Source organism: Eschrichtius robustus, chromosome 6 (genome assembly GCF_028021215.1).
Source record: "Eschrichtius robustus isolate mEscRob2 chromosome 6, mEscRob2.pri, whole genome shotgun sequence".
In the NCBI taxonomy this organism is placed as follows: domain Eukaryota; kingdom Metazoa; phylum Chordata; class Mammalia; order Artiodactyla; family Eschrichtiidae; genus Eschrichtius; species Eschrichtius robustus.
The window spans coordinates 90,869,171-90,895,687 of NC_090829.1; the positions used below are offsets into that span (position 1 = coordinate 90,869,171).

A 26,517-nucleotide genomic window follows, 5' to 3' on the forward strand; every position below is an offset into this window, starting at 1 on the left:
CAATGGGTGCAGAGTCTCAGTTTCCCTCATCATTGTATAACTTAGCACATAAACTGCCTCAGGAGTTCCACAAACAATTGAAGAAAGAGTGACTAAGCTCTGGTCAGAGGGTAGGACTGATAGCTGTCATGTACAATTTTCTTGGTCAGTGACGATTTGAGACCGAATTAAATGCCTACTCCAAACGGAGAGAGATAGAAAGTTTTCTTTTTAATTATTTTAAAGGGCAATTTAAGAGCACTTATCAGAATTTAAATAGGACACACACTTTGACCGAACTCTTGGCCTTTCAGAAATATATTCTGTAGAGACTTACAGAATGCATACCTTTTAAAGCAGCAATTCTTTTCCTAGACATTTAGCCTCAAGGAGAAGTCAGACAAGTACCAAATATGTGCTGAGATGCATTCTCATTACGATGTTATTTGTAAAAGCAAAAAAACAGAGATTGGAAATGAGCTAAATGTACTTCAAAATTATTTAAATAAGTTTTGGTATAATCATCAATGAAATGCTATGCAGGCATTAAAATTATAACTGTAGTTAGTTACAGTTAAAAATAACAGTGGGAAAAAAAAAATAACAGTAGAAATAAATCTACAGTATATTATTGTTAAGTGAAAAAAGTTTAAATAATATGTATAAAATAATCATTCCCCTTTTTTCTTTTTTGGTTAAAAAAACAACTAATGGTCATATATGTGGGTATATATATGGTCATGCCCAGAAAAACATCTAGGAGAATATATAGAAAGTTGATCACAGTAATTATCTCTGGCTAGTGGAATATCTAAATTCTTTTTGATACTGTTTATTGTTACAAGGAATATGCATTAATTTTATAATAAGTTTTAGAACTAATAAAGATATTTCCATTTGTGAAAAATATTTCTTAAGAAGATTATCTCTCTTCTCTTAGAAATAAATTTTAATGTCTCCCATGCCTTTCAGTCAGAAATTTCTTCCAATTATGGGGTGTTTCACATTGATGAGAAACGAGAACTGTTTAAAAAAAAAAAACATTGACTTCTATTTCTCTTACAACATGATCCAGAACATATTTATGCTTAAAACCTTTTTTTTTTTTTTTTGGTTTATTTCGCTGAGTATTAATAATTGTTTTGAAGTTATGATTTTGTTATCAGGATCAATTTGCAAACTTGATTTCATTTACATTTGACTACATCAGTATTTTTTAAGTGAATTCAAATAACTAATTTAAATAACTAATTTGTATGGTATTCCATTTGCTGTGTATAACATAAGCTCTGTATAAAAGGTGAGCCACCATCCCACCAACAGACGATCAGCTAATCACCCTGACATATCATGCTGTGTCATATGGGGTCTTCATTTCTTTAGCAACCACTTCCAGTAAGAGCTGGATCACTGAGCTAGATAATAGTCCAGCTAGTTTACAGTTTCTTTCCGTGCACGGATCAATCCAAACAGCCTGATGGGATCATCATGAATGTTTTCCTCTATTGCCTGGCTTTCTGGTGGGAAACTGTCCATCAAAGTGGTCTTAGAAAGGTTGATATCCGTTGCATGTACCTGCCCATCCTCATCCTTGTCTGACGAATAAGTTTTCTGTTTCTTGGGCTTTCTGCGCTTCCCCTCACAGCTGTGATCTAGTGAGGCATAGAACATCTTTGCTTCAGTTTCCTAGAAAGAAAGGTATGTTAATTCTTCATTGTTAGCCATTCTTTAACTTTGATGACCTCTGGGTATTTCTAAGGCCTATAAAAAACACACAGCTTGTTTTCTGGGCTTCAGCTACCTTATTTGCCAAATTTGTCGATTAGGATGATAAGACTTTGGAGTGGAAAATGCTTAAGTGAACTTTTTGTGTGTGTATAGTTGTATTTCTTTTTTATACTCAAAATATACATGAACCTTTTAGATGGATTTTTACCTGCCTCTCCCCCTGCCTTCACCTCAGGGAGTGCTTGCCCTATGTTTCGCCTATCAAGTAACAATACTGATTTGTTAAACTGGGAACAAAGCATGACAGGAGGGAATTTAACCAATCAAAAATCTGCTTTACATATGTTTAATACTTGGTCATTTGATGGTACCCGCAAAACTCCCAAATTTTTCTACATTTTTGAGACTCAGAAGTATAATGTCAGGGACTTCCCTGGTGGCGCAGTGGTTAAGAATCCTCCTGCCAATGCAGGGGACACGGGTTCGATCCCTGGTCCAGAAAGATCCCACATGCCGCAGAGCAACTAAGCCCGTGTGCCACAACTACTGAGCCTGTGCTCTAGAGCCCACACGCCACAGCTACTGAGCCCATGTGCCACAACTACTGAAGCCCGCATGCCTAGAGCCTGTGCTCCGCAACAAGAGAAGCCACCGCAATGAGAAGCCCGTGCACTGCAACAAAGAGTAAACCCCGCTCGCCGCAACTGGGGAAAGCCCACGTACAGCAACAAAGACCCAACGCGGCAATAAATAAATAAATAAATAAAAATTAAAATCGTGTTAAAAAAAAGAACTATATGTGTTTGCTACATTATAAGAAAATAGTATAAGGTTAACAGTGTCCATTTAGATGACTGGCATTTGGCAAGAATTGCATTTCCCATTTTCCCATTTTTTCCTTTTTTTCCTTTTTTTTTTACTTCCTTCTTGCCTACCTGTCCCCGGATCCTGTTTGAGCTCATTTAGGTTGGTCTTGGAGATATTCATTTGCATCCAAGAAAGCCTGGTAGTCCTCTCTGGCCTAGAGCTGCGTCAGTACTAGAATAAGAAGGGCAGGAGACTAGAGAAACTTGGGGAAAGCAATAGGCCTGAAGACAAGACCTTGAATTTGGTGTTTGAAAGTTTAGGATTGAACTCCAGCTCTGTAATATACTGGTCATGGGACCTTGGGCAGTTTTTGTTTGTTTGTTTGTTTTTAACTATTTTGAGCCTCTTGCTATAAAATGAGAGTACCTATCTTACAACATTATTAGCAAATAGAGATAATATACAGTTGAACAGTTGACCCTTGAACAACCTGGGGGTTAGGGATGCCAACCCCTTGAACAGGTAAAAATTCACATATAATTTTGCAGTCAGCCCTCCATTTCCGCAGTTCCGCGTCCACAAATTCAACTAACCCCTCACTGTGTAGCGCTGTAGTATGCGTCTGGTGAAAGCAATCAGCATTTAAGCAGCCCTGTGCAGTTCAGACCTGGTTTTTCAAGGTTATCAGAGCTGTAGGCTAAATTATCAGAGTTGTAGGCTAAAACTTTAGGACAGCTATTGAATAAACCAAAATATTCTGTGTGAAGGATTTACCATTCAGAGTAAGCCAAAGGTATATCAACTTGTGGAGTCTAGGGTAAAAAAGCAACATTTGGATTAACAAAACCCCTATGTGTGGATAAGCTTCTCCCTGTAGGCACTTGTTTTCATGCTAAAAGTTAAATGTCTTAAATCTTCTCCACCAGGCAGGCGGATGGCTCTATTTACAACCTCTCTTGTATGTTCGTCTGACTTTTTATTTGTAAAATAATCATTTCTGGAAAATTGTATAGAAGATGGGTAACTTGTATCCTTGCTTGAGTCTCTACACTCTGCCAGTTAGCCCATATACTGTCTTCAAGTTATCTTCCTAAGGCATAATTTCAATATTTTACCATTCTGTCTCAAAAATTTTAGCCTAGAATCTGAATTTTATAGCATGGCATTCAAGGTTTTCTATGCTTATACTTCCACACTTTCTATTTTGATTCCCAGTACTCCCCTGCATAAACTCTCTATTTCAAGCAAACTGGACATTTCTGCTTCCTGAATACACCTCAAGCTTTTCAGACCTGCTTTGCCTTTGACTAGCTAGATAGAGAAGATGTCAGTGAAGTTAGAAAAATAGCCAAAAGGCACTCAGTAATACAAAGGGGTGGATATCTTTTTTGACTGTCCAGCACTTTGTTCTGTTCTCTTTCTTTGATAAATTCTCCACTTTCCTTTAGGAAATTTCCCTCTTCTATCTGGTCCTGGAGAGCCTATCAATCACAATGCTGTACTCCAAGCTCAGCACAGGATTAAGCATGCAACCCAGGCTGGAACAAATTACACTACCCATCCTCCTGCCAACAGAAGTTGGCCCAAGGGTGGGCATGTGACTTCAGTAGAGCCAATTGCATGGCATCTTTGGGACTGAGGTACAGATGCAGAAATAGAAAAGATATCTTTTTCTGGATTTGGGAGGAAGAAAATCTGAGTCTCCAGTGGCTTTCCCAGCCTCAATGGAACAGTCTGTTGGTAATAGAAGAGAATGAAGTCAGTAACAGAGAAGCAGGGAGAAGAAATGGAGAGAGCCCTCATATTCAATCATTTCAAAAACAAAAGACACCCTTTCATCTCCCAGTTACATGAGCCAGTGATTTCCCTTTTATGCTAAACTGGTTTGAATTGGGTTTTTGCGCTTATAACTGAAAGCAAATAATGTATGTCTGGTCAACAACTGGTCCACTTTATCAAGTCCTGCAGAGTTCAAAGAATGAGAGTCCTGAGAAAGGACCACAGTGTGTACATGTAATAGTCATTTGTGACTTCCAGAGTGTTGTTTTACTTGAATAGATGGGTGGAAAATATAGACAGGGAAAAAAGAATTTGTATCTATGAAAAGAAATGGAAACCATGGAGGAAAGTAAGAACCAGTTTAGGAATTAGAGAGAAAAACAGGTTGAAGTAGAGCTTTGTTGTTTTATTTGTTTTTAAATATTTCAGAGATTTGTATATATTGGTAGGTCAATAGTAATTCATTTAAAGAAAGAAATGGAGACAAATTAAATAATTGAATGTGCAAGATCTTGAAGGAAATAGGAGAAATACTCAAGAGCACAAGTAGGAGTATTGGCTTTGGAAAGAGGAGAGGCTGCTTCTGACATAGGAGGGAAAGGAGGGATAGGTGAGAGGTTTTAACATGAGGATAAGAGAAGAGAAACAAGTTCACACTTGCATCCTTCAAATTTTTTTTAAGACATGGGAACTCTCATGAACTCATTTTATCGTTAGGTTTCCTGATCATCTCTTCCTAGTCAATAGTAGACTTAGATACTGAAATTACAACTTCTGAACTGTACACATCATTTTCAAAGGGCAAGAAACTTATTCCCTTTTCCAACAAACACTTTATCCATCAGGCTTTATTGCATTATGTTATAGATTCTTTATGCTTTTGTAATTGACCCAAGTAACTATGTATCATAGTAGCTAACTGGGTAGTGTTTTTGATGATAATGATCATTCTAATAAAATGGAATTGAGCAAATATGAAGAGATGACTTCTGGGTGGGATAAATTGGGAGACTGGGATTGACATATACATGCTACTATATGTAAAATAGATAACTAATAAGAACCTACTGTACAGCACAGGGAACTCTACGCAATACCCTGTAATGACCTATCTGGGAATAGAATCTGAAAAAGAGTGGATATATGTATATGTATAACTGATTTACTTTGCTGAACATCTGAAACTAACACAACATTGTAAATCAACTATACTCCAATAAGAATTAATTTAAAAAACCAAAGAGATTACTTCCAATTTGTGAAATTAAATTTGTGAGAAGGGTGAAGTAGAATGAAGACTAATCTCCTTAGAAGTGTCTTTAAATATATAATTTATAAAATAACAGACTTTTAAAGATATTTTAAGGCTTTGCACAATTTCCACTTGAGTAAAAACCAGATGCAGCACAAATAAAGCTGGCCTGTTTAATTTATATGTTTTAAACAGCAACTTCTACTCAGAATTCTCAGTTCTTTTATAACTAAGGTGCTGTGAATCTCTGCATTTCAGTTGGTGTAGTTATATTTTAACCTTCTTTAGAGGTTTTCTCTTTATTATCATGAATATTACCATGAATTTTGCAGATCATATTATAACATGCAGTTTTTCATATCTTTTATCTAAAAAATACATTTAAAATTAATTGAACATCACATGACAGATTTGCCCATGAGAGGACGACTTTACATTTTGCTTAAACCTCACCACATCTTGGTTTCTTAATAAAAATTTCAAGAATTTGATTTTTTAGGGGATTCATATAAAGAAAAAGAGAAATTCTATTTTAATGGGAAGTTTCCAAGTTCTGACCCATCTTTGGGAGGAGAGTATTTTCTATTAGGCAGGACTAAGTTTGGATTCTGTCTCCCCACTCAGTTTCTGAGTCTCTAGGTTAAGTTTTTCATCTTTTGCAAGCCTCTGTCAGATGGGAATAATCGTGCTGTCTCCCTTATAGGAATCTAGAAAGATATGCCTATAAAGCACATAATACAAGCCTGACATGTAACAACTGCATAGGAAATGCTGGCCCTATGACTGTTTCTAGGGAATAGCACAAGAGCACATAATAAAAGGGACGAGATCGGGAATAAGAAAGAACCATTATAACTGAAATTTATAACATTTCAGCCTCACGTATGCTAAGAATCGTGAATGGCAGTGCTATGTCTGAGGATGTTGAACTGATTGTGGTAGTAAAAAGATAAACTACCCATTTCTTCTTGGGTTTTTCTGTTTCTACTTAGGCTTTAGTCTTGCCTATCTCCACACAAGCCACGTGTAAATCTCTTGTCATAAGACCATAGCCATAGGACTTGTATTAAATTTACACTCATTTTTTAAAAAATAAAACAGAAGTATGGTCTTTTATAATTAGTTAATTTATCTTTTCACTAAAGGTCTCTTTCTCCCCATCCGCCATAAATTCCCGACATCTAGGTCTTCTGAGAATTCTGCATGTGTCAACTTTTATATTTATTTCTATGATACATGTCATTTTTTTCGCTCTGAAAGAAAAAGCTTAACTAATTCTTTAGGAAGAGAATCCACTTTTCCCTTGAAATCTACTGCCTTTGTAGTTGTACGTAATTTTGACTCTTTAAGTGTAGCTCTGAGTACTATTTATCTGCCTTTGAGCTTTTCATTAGAGCTCAAGCTCCAGAGTTTGACACCGATTCAGAATGCAAAATTTCTAACAGGCTGCTTCTGATGTTTATCAGAATGTGCTGTTTTTATGCTCTTGAAACATGCAGCTGTGCTATGACCTAGGTTGAACTTGGCCCTTGATACGGAAAACAAGACTGACCTGTGAAGGTGGGGCGTCTCCTTGCAGTTTGTTCACAGATCTCTCTGGCCGGGCTTTCATTTGTTCATAGCAGTTTTCATCCACTGGTTCTTGGGAGTGGAAAAGAGATTTACAACGGAAAACTAAAAAATGCTGGCATGAATAAAAATACACGACCCAAACAACATTTAGCTATAAATGTGAAACCTTCAGGGATCATTTGACTAGGCTTTTTTTGTGAAGATACAAAGAGGGAAGGAAGCACAAACTGCTCTGCAGATCAGACTGTGGAGAAGTCTGTTGCCCTACAGCATTAACAATTAGACAAAAGAAGGTCACTTGGGATAAGAACGAGATCATATTAATTTCTTTATACCATTGTAGGACATGACAATCTCAACTTAAACTACCATTTAGATGTTATTGAGATCCTACGAGTTAAAGGATTGTCTGTGTTCCCTTTAAGCGTGATTACAAATGGTGCAGATGGCATAAAGCACAGAGCACATATATTGATGATTACGATTTGGTAATTTTTTCCATAAGTAAGACGTTTTACTAAGAGGCCTTCTTAGCCTTACATACCATTTTTGAAAAAAGAGGGTTTAGATTATGTTTGTCGTCCCATAAATCAGTGACAGGACAGTTCAGCCAGGCTGTTTTGAGGGTCTGGGGTGTATACTGCTGGTACTAAGTACTTGGGGGTTTTTGTACCATGTCCACCAGCCAGCAGACCTGCACTTATTTCATCCTGTGGGGATGCTTACGGAATCATCCGTACCTTTCTTTCCCCAGATACTCCTATTTAAAAGGGAGAAGAAGGAGAGTTAATGACTTGTAGGATGGTGAGTAACCTGGCAGAGATGTGGATTGCACCAGTTTGACCCCATAGATAAAAATATATGTTTACTATAATACAAGGTACTTCAAAATCATTCAACCCTTTCTGAAAAGCAATGCAGAGAACTGGCCCATAGGGTGATGTTTCTCAAAGCATGGATCATGGAAAACATGCATTAGAATCACCTGGAAGCCTTGTTAAATAGCAGGTTCCTGAGCTCTATCATGGAACTACTAAATCAGAACCTGTAGGAGTGACACCTGTGCACATTAGACATGGAGACTGCAGATATGGTGGGCTTTGAGCCACCAGAATACATAAGAAATTAAGTCCTCAGATATTACAGGTGGGTACCAAAATTCTACAAGGGGAAATGGGAGGGAAAATTATTTTTAATAGTCTATTCCTGAAAAATAGTTTCTGATTCCTCAGAGTGCAGAGTTTAGAGGACACTTTACAGTGGGGGGAAAGACAAAAATTAAATAAATTCTTGACTCCTGTGTGTAACTTTAGGAGATTCCATACTGTTTTGATATATAGAGATTCAGATAAATTTAGCCCATTACTGGAAACCTCTGTGTTCGAGACTCAGAGATCAACAGGAATTAACCCCCAAGTCTCCTATCATGAATTAAGTGAACTTCTTACAGGGCAAGGATAGCGTTAAATCCTAGTGTTACTCTCAACAGCTTCTCTCATCAGAGCGCTGGAATTAGATCACAGCTGTTTGTTTTGAGGCATTTAGGGGCATTTTATTTTTGGGGTGGCTGGGATATTTCAAGTTATAAGGGATGATGGGAATTGAAGAGTACTTGTTACAAAAGAACAAAAAAATGTATAACCCACTCAGTGATTGTTTGGCGCTTCTCTTTCCCTGCTTGTCATCAGTGTAAACCTAGGTTCTCTACTTTAAAAGAACCAGTTAAAACAAGGGAAACCAGAGAACGTGTTCTTTGTTCCAAATTATTCACTGTAGATTTGCTTTTATATACAGAGCATAAAGCACTGTTTTCCTGGGTCATTTACTGTTCTAGAAATAGCTTTATTTCATAGAATTCTGTGTGTGTCAAAATTCATGGTAATAGAGTCTTCCGGTATTCTCATTACTACTAGAGTAAAATAAAGAGAATATAGAAAAACAGGATGTTGATTTACACTGAATGTTGCAATATGATTTATGATATGCAGCTTTGGAAATATATGCTAAATGATATGCTAAAAATACTGAATTTATGGTTACCATTGGAACATTTAAATGTGACTGTGACAAAAAAATAAGCTACCTCAAATTCTTTGTGGAATTAAGTGGGGTAATTGATTTGTAAATAAATTTAATTTCTGGAAAAATAAAACTTACCTGGGACCACATTATCTAAGTTACCATAAATTGGTGTGTCTTCAAGATCATACTCATTTTCCCTATAATAAGGAAATAATTTGCCTTGTTAGAATCTACTTTACACATAGTTCAAAACTAATTTCTCAGCTAAATTCAATATTGGGTAAATTATTGCGTGCTCTTATTCAGCCTTGACCACCCAAGGTAGATAGGCAAGTAAGTGAGTAAATGCAAGTGTGTATGTGTATGTGTGTGCGAATTTGAAAAGATGTGTTTTGGACCCTCTTTTGGGGAACAATAATAGCAAATACTTATTTAGCACTTGTTGTGTGTCAGATACTACTTGAAGTGCATTATATATATTCATTCATTTAATTCTCACGACAATTTGACCAGATAGGCACTACAGCATTCCCACTTTATGGGTAAGGAATCTGAGGCACAGCTTGGTTATATAATTTGCTGAAGGTCACAAGACTAGTAAATGGCAGAGCTGGGATTAGAACCTAGATTATCTGTGCTCTAATCTATACATTGTACTTCCTGTTTATTTGTCAAGAATAGCACTCTGAACATACCTCTAGCACTCTGTTTATTAACTAAATATTGACAGTGATGATTAAAAAATAAGAGGCCAGAGAAATATCGTAGACTCAGCTTGGCAGATGCAATAAAGTGATTGATCACCTATTACATCCAAATACTGTGCTGTTTTACATGCATTACATCAAAAACCAAGGGAAATTCTGCAGAAATATTATTATTTTCCACTTTACAGATAAGTCTGAGATTCAGGTAGATTAAAGTATTTTCCCTAACCTTATGTGTAATATCAGCAATAAATAACAGTTGTGAAAGCTTTTCTTTATGCCAGTGCTCATTCAACCCTCAGAACAACCCTAGGAGAAGCATTTTTTAAAAATCCCCATTGTGCACATAAGGAATTTGCAAGCTAGAGAGGTAAATTGTCAAAAGACACATAGACAGTAACTGTCAGTGCTAGGATTGTAATGCAAGTCTGGTCCTAAAGCTCTGAATACTATTTGCTCTTGATGTTTGATTAACTTTCCTTATAGCCTCATCTGAATAATCCTATTAGGATTACAGTAGACAACCTACCATTGTCACCAGACAGTGACAATGGCCCTGGTGACCAGCTTTCACAATAGCAGGTTGGGGACAGAAGAACATTTCAGGCAGTGAGAGTGGCATTTCATAAAACAGCAGCAAATGTTTTAACAGTGAGATTACATATCACTGAGAGCTGGGGGGAATTGCATCAAAAGGAAAAAGAACTCTTATCTCAAGGCAGAACACCTATACTACTCCCATGCTTCTGAAAGAAGACAGTATATGTAAATAGTAAGTAGGTATCGTTAAAAAAAAAAAACAAAAACAGATCAAATGATACCTGTATGAAATGATTTGAAAATCCAGATGCTGGCATGTATTTCACTTATCTGATAACAAAGAAACTCATCCATAACCTTTCTTTCCATTGGTAATTCACTACAGCTTAATATTGGGATATGGAATAGTCCCTGCTCATGGTTTTTCTCTGGCTATACAGAGAATATAATAGCAAAAGGTGAAGAATTTTTAATGACAATCCATCCATTTTTTCCTAGCCCACACAGATAGCAGATACAACCTGCAAATGATAAATCATGTCCAAAAAATGAACATCATTTCATTCTCTATGAATGAAAATAAGACGTGATTTATGATGCAGTGCCCTGTGTCTACAGGCAGGTCTCAAATGATTAATCATCGCAAATAAACTATTATAAAGAAGCAGTTGCCTAACCAACAAATTAAAAAGTATGTCTTTACTTGGCAGTGCCAAATAGCTCCAGCCTAATGCAAATATCTAATAAACTTCAAGCACAAATGTTTGGCAGTGTTTTATGTTGAAGATTGATTACTATTTAAAATAAATTAATAAATATGCCCAGAGGCTAGTGCACCTCTGAGTTTTGGGCCAGATCAGATTCTCCATTGTTCTCAACATGTCTGAAATGATCTTCTAACTAATCAGCACATTTACTGACATTCCAAGATTTAAAATAATATTAATTGCATCTTTTACTAGGGTTCAAGTTTTCTACTTTCACATAAATTTTCTCTAGTCTCTATTTTTAAAGTTTGTATTTATATTTTATTATTATTTTATTGTGAAGTCCTTTAAAGAAAATGCCTCAAATACTTTATTATCTAAGTAGATTAAATAAGTAAATTCAATTTTTAAAAAATCATTACTTCTGTGTGGGTGATTTTGGACATAAATTCTCTGAATTTCAATTTCCTTATTTATAAACAAGGATATTAAATTATTTAATCCCTATTGTTCTTTTCAGCTCCCAAATTCAATGACATAAATGTAGGGTTCCAATATCCAAATAAAAATGAAAGATTTCTGTAAAACTAAATAAAACTATTTTAAGGGGCTGGGAAATTGTAAGATTGATAAAAAAGAGTAAGCTTAGGGTCTATCAGAAGTTGTTTTTGCTAAGTGTTAACCTGATTTGCTTAGTAGACATTTCTTTGAATAGGCAAATATATGTTTGGGCTTCACCAGTGTATAAATGTTACTGAAAGCCATGAGAGAGGATGAAATTACTAATGGAATGAGTGTAGATAGAGAAGAGGTTCACTAGACCGAGCCCTGGGCACTCTGTTGTCAAAGGTTCAGGAACCAGCAAAGGAGAAGAAGCTGCTACTAATTGAGGAGAAAAACCAAAAAGGGGGTGGCCCAGAGTCTGGAGAAGCAAGTGTCTCAAGAAGTAGAGTGTCAATGTGTCAAATGCTACAGATGGACCACGTATAATGAGACTAAGATTTGCCATGTAGATTTCATTGGTGATCTTGACAAAAGCTGAGTCAGTGGATTATTGAGGACAGAAGATCGAATAGAATAGGTTCAAGAAAGAAGAGAAGAGGAAGAGAAGTCAGCAAATATGGACAGAATGTAGATGGCACTTCCAAGTTTTGCTATAAAGAGTGCAGAGCAATGGAGAGGTAACTATAGGCAATCTAATATCAAGGGAACTTTTCTTTTCTTTTTTTTAAAAAAGATGTCAGACAGTACTGTCTGTTTATATACTGATGGGAATGAGACAAAAAGGAAAGAAAAAGCAATAATGAAGGAGGAGAAAAAAGGGAAAGTTGCTGCAACAAGGTGTTCCTGAGTATATGCTCACTAAATTTTTACTTTCTCTGGCAGGGACTGTGCCATGGGTGTAGGTTTCTTGAATTTGGGGTGAGTGGATATCAAAGATAGACCCTTGGTCCAAGAGAAAAGTGTAAATCCCAGCAATTTTTGTATAACTAGGGTTAGTATGGCTAGGGTTAGCTAAGAACCAGTAGTATTTCCTATGAGGGGGGAAGTTAATGGACTCTCAGGCAATGATATCTAACATTAAATTTTTATTCTCTTGATCAGTGTTCAAATGTCCTTCTAGTGATGTCTACTTTTTTTGTAAAGTCAGTTAAACACAGGAGCTTATATTGCCAGTGCTTTGGAGCCCTTGAAAAGAAGAGTCTTTTGTCAAAGTTTGGGGGAAAGGAGACTGGAAAGATCTGCCAGCATGAAGAATTCTAAACAAGATGGGGAAAGAAAACTAGAGCAGTGACACAGAGCTAGGGGTACCCAAGAGGCAACCAAGAATAAGGTTTTTGGAACCTATAAGCACATTCTGGGGGATTCCCAAAAATACTTAGGTTAGGGACTGGACTTCTTGCATTCGCACAGGATTGGAGCTTGGATTATGGTTACTTGTACATTAAAACAAATAAACAGAAGGCTGGAAAACATGGAGATACTTTGGTTCCAAGTGTGGCAGTGGTCACAGTGAGGGCCTCATCTGCATATCTACCTGGAAGTCTGAGGCACCAGGGAAGGCTACCCAAGAGTTCTATTGTCATCAGGATACTCAACCCTGGGAACAGGTGGAGAGGACAGCTGAGACTAAAGATCTGTTCCAGGGCACCAGGTCAGTATATTTAGCAAAGAGGGGAAGTGAAGCGGGGTGGTTCTCAGCCTGCCAAACTAGAAATCCAAGAAATCATCTTAAGGTAGAATAGCTGCGATGAGATATGTTTTGTGATAAAAGCACCTTTCAGTGCCACCCAGGAGAAGACCATGCAAAAGTCGCTGGGGATTTGTCCTAAGTCCTTGAGAGAGACTCTGAACACCGAAGAGCTATAATAAGCTTAGCGTAAATCTAAACTGCTTTCCTAAATTAAGGGGTAAATATAATTCAAATGGGTGGGAATTTTCTTAGACCTTAATTTTCACCTAATAAAACATTCAGCCTTTTTTTTTGTTTTTTTAATCAGTCAGCTACCCTTGTAAGTACAGTATTATATTATAATCCATACTTTTCAGATGGTAAAATTCCACTTCAGCAATGCTCATTTTCCCAAGATTACAAAGCTGGTAATTGCAAGAGTGATTAACATCCAGAACTGTTTGTATCTCAAACCGATGATATTCTCACTGCATTATCCTCGTAACACAGATCAAAAGACAAGAATTGTGTAGAATTACGTTTAAAGGACCAATAAAGTGGCCCAGGGGTAAATACCAGGAAGTGTATATTTAACTTTCTATTAGATAGAGACGCTTTGCTGTCCTTAAAGTGACCATGTTCCTGACTTACTAATGCAGGAAGGCAGGGATTTGGGGAAGCAGGAAGATAAGACCAGAGAAGCAAATTTCTTTCCCCTCCAGCATAGTTTCCCACCTAAACCAATGCTGAGTAGGAGCAGGGGGACAGTGCAGCAGGGAACCCAGTGTGAGGGAAGCTTGCCTCCCTTCTACCCAGCCTCGAACCATCTAAGGACTGAGGAAGCATCCACAATTCTAGCCCTACCTGAGAAAGATAGCCCTTATTTCCACTTGGCTGTTTTAATGTTTATTTCTTAATAGCTGGAGATAGTTCATTTGTTTTTTTCTGAAGCCTCCATGCTCTCCTATAAAGGTGACTTTGGCTCCCAAACTACATAATCAGAGAAATAGCCAAGCTGTGAAGTACATACATAAACTTGTGAATTAATATGCCAGCCTCTTTTTAATACAATCTGCATTGTATATTCAAATTTTGCCTAAATGGAGATTTATTACAATAGATAACAGTTTATTAAATCCTCGAGGGAAGGATCACATCTTTTCATCTTTGTATCTCTGTTGTCTAAACAAATGCTTATTTGTTGAATGAATATTTATTGAAGGAACAGATGTTATAAAAGAACAAGCCTCCTTTCTGAATTTTCCCTGCAGCTAAGAGCCTGCTTGCTTTGAGATGGGTGTTTTACCCATTTTTCTTTCTGACGCTTCCCATCCTAATCCAAAAACCACCAACCCAGTCTTTGGTAGAACGATAGTATCACAAGACTTTCTATCACCCTGCATCTTAACTGCCTTTCAAATGACAAGTATCAAATCAATCGTCAGATTAACTTCTACATGGTTATGTAGGATTCTTTTTGTCATATTTTTCGTTGTAACCAAATCAGCAAATCACTCTTGAAATGAACTAATGACTTAAATTATCTCATGTTATAGAATCCAATGTTAAAAACAGTCATAAAATATAGATTGTCTTTTTTGTGTGGGTCTGCCTGTAGCCCAGATCTGAATCTTCCAGAGACATTTCCACATGGAGAAGAATTTTTTTTTAAAAAAGGACATTTTAGAGGCCAATAAAAAGCTTGCAGTCTTACCCTGTACAGTGAAAAAGCTGTGTTTTTGAAAGACCTTTTCAGCCTTTCAGTTTACCATTTCAAAAAGGTCTTGAAGAATCCTCTAGGAAATTTTCTATATTTAGATTTTTTTAATCCTAAAAGAGAAATTTGCAATCTAATGACACATTTGGGTCAGAATATATTGTCCAAGAAAATGAAACTTCTTTACTATGCTTTATATTATAAACCTTCTTTAAAAAAGTTTTATACTACACAAATTTATCTGCAACATGTTTAATAAGTATAAGCAATTAAGTTATGTTATATCTATAACTGCATATTATTTTAGAGTTATTTATTGGCAATACCCTTAAAAATGGCACAGCACAAATCATCCTTGTATAAGTATGTGTGCATACATATCTTAAATTGTATTAATATTGCCAGATTTCTTTCTACCTTAAATTCTTAAGGGCCACACAACTCTATATTTAATTAGACTACATTTTTACAACCTGAACTGAATCCTAATCTAGGATATCTTCTTCCAAAATTAATGAGGATTCTGTAGACACCAGGTTAGAGTTTCATTTTGTCCTTCATGCAGCTCTCTCACTGACTCAGGATGAGTAAGTAACTAGGGCAGATAATAATATTATAACTATTATTCTTCAGGTGGAAGTAAAAGTAATTAAAACTCACTTTTCATTTTATTTTAACCCAAGTGAAACATTCCTGAGCCAAACCTATAAGCAATATAACATTAGTTACTTCTCCTTATTCCTTGGGAATCATAATCTATGACTCATTTTCTACATACCTGGGAAAGTAGTCATCGGAGTACGTGTATATTTTATCTGAAAGATATTCAAAATAGACAAATTAAAAGAAATTTTGACGTACATGTCTTAAACCTTCTAGAGCATGCTGAGGGGAGCTTAGCCTCAATGTCAGTTAACATCTTTAATCAAGCCACTTGACCACCACTGTTTGAGCTAGGGATAAGGATATTCTCTGATTTGGGCCAATCAGGTTCTCTCTTGGTAATCTGGAATGAAAACACGGTGCCGCTTGGCAGTAATGCAGAGCCCAGCTGTGTGGCCATTTCATGCAGGGAAACACCAAGCGGAGTACATTGGAAACCTGTCCCTGCCTTTTCTGTGGTTCCAGTCTGTTGTGGGGCCTGGCTATACTCTCTGCCTTCAGGTTCCACGAAACACCTCTGCTTCCTTCTGACAGATTTCCCTCTTTGCCCTTGCTGGTTTGGATAGGCTTTTCTTCCTTATCAAGAAAAAAAAAAAAAGTCCCTAGAAGACACTTCTATTTATTTACTTATTTATCTAATCTTGGAGTGCCCATTATCATTTCTTGGTATGTGACAACAACATCATAAAAATGATGTTCAGGAAGTTCCTCTGGTCATGATTACATTTCACCCACATGGTAAAAATAGAGAGGTAAGGAGAGATAAGGGTTCTAGAGAGAAGAAATCCAGAAAAGGTTGGCAACACAGTCTCTAAAAGTAATCAAAACAGTAGAATGGCTTTTAAGGGAAACAGTATGCTGGTCTGCAAAAACCAGACTGACCAGAGATTTGATGTAAGATTGTAAAATCATGGAAAAAATATGGGTCAAATCTCCAACTATCCACTGTTGAACCTTGGAGGTGGTGGTTCAAAGGCAAATGAAAGGAATTATTTGTACTTCAAATTAAATATGTATATTCAAAATTGGAAATAAATAGTTTCAAGAAATTTTTAGAGAGGCAATAGTTAGAGGAAATTAAGAGAAATTCAGAGTTCAGTTTTAATAATTAAGATCAAAATTATGAAGAAGTGTGTATTACTGGTTTATCAATAAATTTTCTTTGAACTGAATAGTTGTATATAATATGATATTTATTATATTTTGATTGCATATTATTAAGCCTGGCATTAAATAAAAACCAAAATCTTGCAAAAGCTATCACATGAAAGTAAAGCCCAGTATCATCTAAGTCTCTGACAGTGACCCAGAGACAATAGCAATCAAATGGTGATCTTTCCGTTTTAACATTTGGAAAACACTGTGTGTTGGTAAGAAACTAACAAAAATGTTTCCCAATAATTGAGCAAGTCACCAAACAACTACAAAGACTATTTTTAGTTAGATTTATGTGCGACAAAGTTGTTATTCTCCAGAGAGGTCATTAACTCTTAGAGAAACATTATTAAATAATGTTTCAAACAAATTATTAAAATCACCACATTGGAGGGCGAAATGGATGCGTCATGTGTCAATGTGTTTGGAAGAATTCTGTTAAGGACCAAATGCGGGAAGTTTTTGCAAAGCACAAACATCAAGCAGCTATGGGACCGAAAGCGATGAATCCCATTTGGGATCTGTCAGAAATATGTTTCTTCTAGCCCACAGTAAATGTCTTACCATGGACTGCATCTAAAAGATGCAGCTGTTTTCAACAACCTTCAAACTAGTTTTGTGAATATGAATGCAACATGGATGTTGGGAGAAGCCTAGAGAAGTCTACTGTTGCATGGTAGCCACAAGTTAATGGAAGCCCAGCAAAATCAGAAAGCTTGAGAAATGTAAAAAATATCAATACGCATCGGAATAAAAATTAGTTAATATAGATTAGAAAATTGTTAACTGGAAAATATAAAGTATGTATTGATTTCTTTTTATATGAAGTACATGTTTATACTCAGGTCATTAATTATTATTCAAATTTGTCTGGAATTAAAGTGCATACACAAGAATTTAGTCCACCTGTAGCCTGAGGTATCATGGAACAAATTCAGGGTTAGAATCAGAAGACACTGGATTTGGGTACCAGCTCTTCAATGCATTTCATTGCAAATGAACATGAAAATCATTGTAAAACTCTGATCTTAGTTTATCAATAAAGTAGTGTTAATAATGCCTATATCATGGAGTAGATGTGGAAGATAAATGAAATAATTTACGTAAAAACATTTTAGAAAGTGACAAAGTTGGGTATCAATATTATATTTTCTAAATCCATATCCTGCAGCAAGCCACGTTTAATTGTGCTGATTTGAATTGCGAAGATTCTTCATTAAATGGATTAGCTGAAAAGTAGTTGATATAATTTAAATGCTATTTGAAAGATAAAAGAATTATAAGTAAAGCTGGATTTGAAATGAAATAATCAAATCTCACCTTTAGCAAGAAGATTTTCACCAATTTAGTAGTAAATTCAAAGAAAAGATAAAAACAAACAAAAAATAGTGACAGTACTTAAATAGAATAAAAAAAACTAGGTATGGAGTAAAAATGTTTCTCCAAACAGACCACTAGTTCTTAAAGATAATGTGGATTTTCCAATTGGAGGTGCTTAGAGTATGAATGACAGTGCCTGGAAAATACACTGCTGTAATATGTAAAAGGATAGTTCTATAGAAGGAAAAGGAAAATGTAGTTCGATGTATTAGCAGCAGAGAAAAGCAAATAAATAAATAAATACATAAAAGATTTAGACCAAAAAGCTTTGTGTGAAAAAGGAAAGAGAAACAACTATATAAAGGCTACAATATAATAATGCGATGCTTAGGTGGAAGGCAAGGGAACTAAAACAATGTGAAGAAGGAGAAAATAAGTCATGGGTAAAGGATATTATACATCAAAACCAACTGTATTGAAGAAGCACCCTGAAAGGGAACCTTAAAAGTTCGAAGTCACCACATCACACTACTCTTAAAATTTAAACGTATAATCTGGAGTGGGACAATCAGTACTTGCGTGGTTTTAGTTTTACAATACTTACCATAAGAAGTGTGATAGAATATGATCTCTTTCAATAGAGGTATACAGTCAAAGGTTTAGAGGTTACGGCAAAGGAGAAAGGTCAGCAAGCTCAGGCTCCCGAAAAGAGCTTGCTCTGTCATCAGGCCTTATAGGTTTATTTAAAAGTAAATGGCATGATTTAAAACCTACTTAAACATTTCAGTTATATTTAATAAAATCAAACACAGTTTTTATTTTATTATAAAGCAGTTATGTTTGCAAGACTCTGTGCAAGAAAAGCTAGGTGAGTTTTCATAATCCTCTCTTGTGATTCAGATAAAAACACTGTGGTCAGGTTCATGGTTGAAAGGGTGTGAGCTAACATTTTCTTTTATGTTTTCCCCTTTATAGTGTCCACTCTTCCATGTGCGATACATAACAACAAGAAACAAGAACACATGGTTTAAACTCCATAATACAAATTTTATGATGCATTTTTAATGTGAAATATGTGCCATAATTTTCTAGCAAAGAGGAGATACACTGATAGGACTTTGATGTATGAGCGAACCATGCAGTTCTTTATCCTTCTCAAAACAGAGAAGAAAGATTAGATAAAGAATATTTTGGGGACTTAAAGGAAGAAAAAGTGAATGCCTTCCTATCAGAAAAGAAATAAATATAATCCTACTAAAGAACAGATTCGGACAAAGAATCACATAAAAATGAAAGATTTATTTTGGGGAAAGGGAGGACTCCATTTCAAAGCTTCTACTTAGCCCTGCTACAGAAAACATCAAGGAGAGGCTTATCTTGTCTATCTGATTGAATGTGTAGATACTGCATTGTTGCTGGGATAGAGATTTTCTTTTATAAGCTATTTAATACACCTGCAAAACTTACTCACTGACTGTTTGACAAGGTGGAGTCATATCTTGCAAGTTTCTTAGCCACAAAGAATAGCACAAAGATGTAGAAATAAAAAGTTACATAAGGCCAGATGCAGGGGCATTGTGTACACAGACCAAGGGGCAGAAAAGCTGGCTAATATGATGCAATCTCTTCTAGTCTGTCTGTCCAGGAGAAACAAAGCAGTGAGGAGTCTTCAGGAGGACTGAAAAGGAGTCAGACAGTTTGCAGAGCTAATCCCAAATCCACTTGGAATTTCTGGGTTAGAAAGAAAGACAGTGCTGTTTGCTCATATGAGGTAGAAAGGATGGGTCATTAGTAATACTTGAGTGGTTGGGAATGGGCTGCAGAGAGAAAAAGGGGAGATGGGATAAGAACAAAGGGCCTTATTGGAAACAACAAACACTGTTCCAAGGCTAATCTTAAATTTGCACATCTATAAAGTGCAAGACCCAGGGTAATGTGCTCCGCCTAAGGAGTAAAGATCGAGTAAAGTCTCAGTCTTTTTTTGTTTTTTTCTGGATCCATGAGCTCGGGGGTGAGCCTACCCATGACCCAACCCAAGTCCCGGTGATGGAAGTGGGTGGTACCATAATTCCTAGCAGATTGCAGGTCTAGGGGATTGGAGGTGGGGTGGGGTGTGGGGGAAAGAGGGTGCCCTAAAAGGATGGGAAGGTGCACATGAGGGTATGAGATAGGACTCCATCCCTATACTTGACCCAGTGCTGAAACTTGTGACTCCCCTGCTGGACACTTCATCCTGCCTGGAGTAGTCAGACAGAGTCTGTTGGACCTGGCTCAGACCTGGGTAAGGGCGTAGTGTCTTTGGCTGGTGGGAGTGATGGCGCAGTGCAGCAGTGAGGGGCCTGAGCATCAGGGAGCTGCGGTGGAGACTGGAGCATGCTGGCTTGTCTCCACTCCCCTCTCTCTAGGTGTCCTTTTCTCCCCCTCCCACTGGCATCTCTGTCTTTTTCACCATCCTTAGAAAGGGAGAGGCAGGGCTCTGCAGCAGGGCAATCCACCGGGCTCATATGCATCTGTAGGGCTTAAGATCACCATGAAGGAGTCGGTGAGGGTACAGAAGAGGGATGTGTTGGAGAAGTCTTTAGCGCTTTACTGCTCAGATAAATTAATTTGAGACAGACTAATATTTAGAACCAACTCCATGGAAGCCTACAGAAAACTCTCTAAAATGAACCTGTATGTGACCTGAACACAACCGTTATCACTAAAACTCAGGTTATTGTACAGACATGTTAAATAATAAAGAGACGGGGGCAGGAAATGGGATGAGAGCTGGAGAGGGCTTAGAGAGTTTAGGCACGGTGGGAGGGGTGAAAAAGCCAGAGAACCTTTGTTCACTGAAATAACAGACATTAAAATTAAATGAAGCCATAGTAAACCTCTAACAAACATTTGTGGAAGGAGAGAAAGAAGGAAGCACCAGGGCCACCAGGAACAGTGACGTGGGCTGTACCCTGTCCAGGACCCACCTACTAAATCCTCAGCACTGTGCTAAGGTATCTACAGACTTCTCACAAGAACTCTATGGTCTAGATGGTATTTTCCACATTTTGTAGATAAGGAATCTGAAAGTCAGAGAAGTTACGTTCCTCAGACAAGTTCTCCCAGGTAGATATTGAAAACAGAGTTCTAATACAGGTCAGCTTGACTTCAAAAGCCATGATTTTAAAAACAATTGAGGGAACTGAAATTGATTTTTAGAAGTACATCAATAAATGTAATTCACAATTTCCTGTTTTTTTGAAGCGTTCTTTCCCACTCTGTTGATTTTAGGCAATAGAGTCAGGTATAGCATGCCTGGGTTTGTACAATTAGAAAGAAGAAGAAAAAAAATCTGTCTTTGTAAAAAAAAAAAGAAAGAAAAGCCTGCTTTTTTTTAGTTAGGCAACTGTCTTTTAACAGTGGTCAACTAATCATCACAAGCAAATAACTCCCCCCAAAAGTTTGTATGGTAGCAAAATGGTATGAATATGGGTAAATAAATTACAATACACAAACAACCAAAAATGAGAATTGGAAAACCTATTCGCCTTGTGTTGTAATAGACTGGTACAGCCAAATAGCTCTGGGCAGAAGTAATAGGTCAGTAAAATTAGACCAGCCCTGATCTTGATCACATTGATAAAAAGTGATTCTAAACATACATATTCACCACAATTCAATGCAATCATAGGGCTGAAGAAAAGGACTATTTAGGTTGAAAGTAAATAGGTCAAATTTGCTAAATAAAATTTAGGTTAAACAGTTAGGTTTATGTTGAACATAAAACCACTTGTTCCCTGGTCCCATACAAATCTCCAGAGGATTTCAGCCAGAATCAAGGAAGAGTGAAGTACTCGCTCAGATAATTATTCTTGTCCTGGTTCCCACCTTAAATTATTTCATCTCTTACAGCTCTCAATTCACTTTTTACTAATTCAGGTGACAATATTATCTGCATTCATAAAACGTTTTAATAAAAAAATTGAAAGGTAGTCATCTTAAGCTATTATACAAAGAAAAGTGCTACCCTTAGCTCTCTTCTTCCTATAAAGGAAGGAAACTTTTTAGAAGATGTCTGATGGGTCATCTTGCACTGACATATAAAGTTTGTTAGTCTGAAACACATTTGAAAATAAAAAATAACTACTGAAATCATTGCTAATGAAAATGTGTTGCTTACCTGGAATTTCATCCTCGGCATAGAAATGATATAATAGAGAGCCTAAAAGAGTGTTGGGTTTCTGGCTGAGGACATTTGGTAAACAGTGTAAAAGTAGCATGTGCTGGTGGAAACGGTTTTAAACAGATAATTAGAAAAACTGAGCATTTATCCTTGATTGTGGTATTGAATAGATGTGAGACCTCAGCCATGTCACTTCATTTGCTAGTGTCTCTCATCTTTTTTTTTCAAATCTGTATGACAATAATGCCTTCTTCATACCTTACATTAGCGTTTTCAACACTTAAGACACTCTTAAGCGGATCAAGGACTCTCTCTGGAATCTGACCATTGTTCTAATTTAGCTTCATGTACTTTTTCTTGGACACATGTACCTAACTTAGTTTTGTTAACTTTGCTTTATTTATTTTCATCTGTTTAAAGAAAATGTATTTACCTTTTCTTTTCTATTTGTTTACCACTTAAATGTCCTGCCCCCAAGAGTTTTTTGGTTCTAGAATATTAAGAGCACTCCAAGAAATAGCTGAACTTTCATTCCTCCATTCATCCATCATTGTATTCAGCATGCATACCTATGTTGAGTGCCTACAGTGTGCAAATATTGTGCCACTTGATGGGCACCACACTAATTCAATCATGGCACAAGAGGGTGAAAGCCACGTGGTTAAAACTTCTGCCCAGCTTAATGGAAAGAAAAGCTGTCGGTGGCAGATCCTAGACCTTGAGAGTGTTTGATAAAAAGCCCGTGGTTCAGTCTATTGCTTTTCCAGTTCCCTTCTGATCCCAACCAAGCCTGCTGCACTCTAGAGGCCCTGACTGATGCTGAGAAGTTTGAATAGACTTGAGTGGAACCTTAAAGACCTAGTCTTCACTCGTCTCATCACACACCAGAGGGAACCTTTACAGATGCTCCAGAATAGGCTACAATTTCATGAGTTGTTCAGCTGGAGGAGGAAGATGGAAAAATACATTTTCCCAGGATAATCCCTTCCTACTCTATACCCTCTAGTAGAGATAAAGCTAAAATTGGGAATCTGTTTACATTTATAACATGATTACATGTTTAAATTAAGAGAACCCTCAGCATGAAAAAAATGTACCAAATAGATTTTCTACAGATAAAAATATCTTATTGAATAACATTTCATAAAATCGTCTTCTTCTGTAGGTTTTCCAGTGACTCAATCTCCACTCAAGCAGGTTTCATATGGCTATTTCTGAAAGTGTCTTACCTTGTCGCTGCTTTTCCACATAGTGGGAAATGTTGAAGATAAGCGATATAGTCAGAGCTAAACCCAAGAAGGCTAGAATTGCCCAGACATAAAACTGGCATTCAGAGTTTTCTGTGAACAGAAGCAAACACATGCTTAATATAGTAGCTGCTTACTCATTTGTTTTGAACTAGGTATTCCCACAATTAAAACCACTGTGTTTATTCACAACAAAGGACAAATCTCTGTCAAGAAATTAGTTAGCATTGACAGCCAAAGGCTTTTTACAGATTTCAAAATGGGTATTCAAATTCCCACCTAGGCAAAAGGAAGCAAGTGTCCCACATTCTTGTAAAGATGAAATGGAAGACATTTTTAGTCTAGCTACTAAGATTTGACAAATAGTGACAGGTTATAAAAACTTTGGTTCAAAATTAAGAACTTCCAAATTATGCAGAGTCATAATAGGCTATGCTTTTCCCCTTTCTTTAATCCTTTGTCTGTAGTCATATTGAATACATGCTTTCATTATTATGGAGAATCACTTATCATCACCTTCTATTAATCCCAGTACTGTAGGACACTGTGTGTTGGGATAAAACAATAATACTGGAATAATAGTAACCCAGTTTTGTCAAGACTGGCCATAAGGAGTTTTCTCATACTATTTAGAGCTCCATGAGCAGATAATGGAAGGTTGATTCTGCTCTTCCCCTCTGCGAAGGCCTCTTTTTTCATTCCTGAGCTGTAAAGGGGGTTTTGTGGGATATTGCCTGTCAGTTGCCCTTGATTATCTATGGCAATCTTTACACATATATGAGTGACTACTAAGATAATTAGCCTAATTACAAATATATTTGTAAATATATTATAAAATATGAGATATAGTTACATACATATATAAAATTCGGCTAATTATCTTAGGAGTCATGTAACCATGTGAATACTGACCCCAGAAAAATAACTTGTGATTGTATAATAATACTATATATTTATGTATTCAGTCAGTATGTCTTCTGTGCCAGGAACTATGCCCTATATTAGGGAATCAAAGGTAAAGAAAACAGAATCTTTGCCCTCAAGGAACTCCGTTTAGTTGGGGATGTGAATGTGTGAGCACATAATTAGAAATGCAATGTGAAAATAGCTACAATAGAGATTATGTTCCTTCATAGTCCCAACTCTCTCTCTGTGACTGCCTAGAACATTTTAAGCCCTTTCAAAGAAATCCAAATACGTTAAACACAATAAGCAGAAGAGGCAAAATCTTAATAGGAGGGAAATTAGTTTTACTTCCCTAGCCTGTCTTTAAACCATCAAATAAAGACTCCCTGAATCCAGATGTTCTTTGTGTTGCTCTATTTTACTTATTTTCTGAATCTCAGATTTGACATTTGAGTTGTTAATTTTCTTTGAATTATTGACATTGCAGTGGTCGTTGAACTGCCCTCTATGTATCTGAGTTGCTTTATTTATTTATTGGCATCATTTATTTTTAAATGAGCATAGTTAGGCATAGTGGTGATTAAATATATAAAATATATATTTATTTATGATATAGATGTACATATACATATATGCATATAATTTGCATATCACTTATTCATCTATACATTGCTTTTGTTTGAACTAGTTTGTGTCTCTTTTAACACCAGAAACTCTGTCTACTAATGTCTGCTACCTCCTTAATTTTGTACCATGTAGTTAGATGTTCAAAATACTGTATGCTCCACAGAGAATAGGACCATTTCTGCCTTCTACTCTGCTGTGCCAGACATATGCTACAGGATTTATAAAAATTTTTCAAGAATTAATAAATGGGAAAAGTTAACTGATAATGGTAGTGAAATGAGTGGTTTTATTTTCTTTAAGGGAATTTTTATATTTCATGAAGTATAAGAAAACTGAGAAGACTTGAGCAGTCTTTTATCTTCTGCAATAGAGCTACCAATTAATTTGGATAAAAACACTAACATTTGGAGGCGCCTAATTTATTCATCATGAACATAATCCCATAAATACTTATAGAATTCTATAATATAATAAACTATTTTAAATATATTAAAAATTCTAGTTATATGATACTGCATATATTTTTAGATTTGATTTTTATGTCTAATTGTTTATTTAAAAAACAAGTGCCTGCTGAGTATAAATTTAAAAAATTCCAACCACCAAATATAGAATAACATTTAAGGTCCTCTATTAAAACATAAATGGGACACTAATATTACACTTATTAGCCTTTTTTAAAAAACTTACCACTGTGTTTGGGGGATTTTTACCATGTTAGTATGTTATTTTTAGTGGTTGCATAGAATTTCATAGTGTTACTGTAATATAATTTATATACCCAATTCTCTAAGACGGACATTCTGATTTTTAAAACATTTTTCTTACAAACAATAACGCAAGAAACTCCATTGGATAGACATTTTCCATGTATGTGGACTTATCTGGAGAAAGGTTCCTGGGAGTAAAATTGCTGGGTTAAAGCAAATTTTTAAGGCAAACTTTCAGAGCTCGATTGTTCCCCACCTCCTGTTGATAATAACCCCTTTCAGGTGGTTGATTTAACTATCATGGTGAACAATCAGGCCAGCAAGCTGTCTCACTTGCCAGATGGGTCTCAGTTTCCCTCTTTGCTGTCACAATATAGGGTTATTAATTTCTGATTTCTGTTATTAAAGTAATGATTAAATAAATGATTCTATTATTAAAGAGTTTTCTTCTTTTCTTTTCCTTGTGTATGTCCCTTAAGGACCCACAGTCTAGATACGGTTCTAAGTTCATTCACATTTTAAAGCAATTTGAGTGCACACACTATATTTTCTATTGTGGTATGTTACAACTATCATTTTAGGTTATTCACTCAGCCAAATGTAGACTCTCATCACTCACCCTCTACAGTCAGTGTTTGGTGACACTGAAATAAATGAACTTTAATTGCTACAAAGAGGCCAGACTTATTATACACATCATGCATGTTCAAAGTTAAAAACAATTAGTAAACTCAGATAAGCAAA

The 26,517-nt window shown here is 36.2% G+C and overlaps 1 protein-coding gene across 1 annotated transcript in view; it reads right to left on the reverse strand.

The window, feature by feature from the left end:
• Positions 1 to 1,298: 1,298 nt before the first annotated feature.
• TRAT1 (T cell receptor associated transmembrane adaptor 1) overlaps positions 1,299 to 26,517 on the reverse strand; it is a 34,137-nt gene continuing 8,918 nt past the window's right edge. The window contains exons 2-6 of the mRNA XM_068545551.1: positions 23,513 to 23,623; positions 15,762 to 15,798; positions 9,275 to 9,336; positions 7,098 to 7,186; positions 1,299 to 1,665 (exon numbers count right to left, since the gene is read on the reverse strand). Coding sequence (XP_068401652.1) covers positions 1,411 to 1,665; positions 7,098 to 7,186; positions 9,275 to 9,336; positions 15,762 to 15,798; positions 23,513 to 23,623 — 554 coding nt within the window. The 3' untranslated portion in view covers positions 1,299 to 1,410. The remainder of the gene's footprint in view (positions 1,666 to 7,097; positions 7,187 to 9,274; positions 9,337 to 15,761; positions 15,799 to 23,512; positions 23,624 to 26,517) is intronic.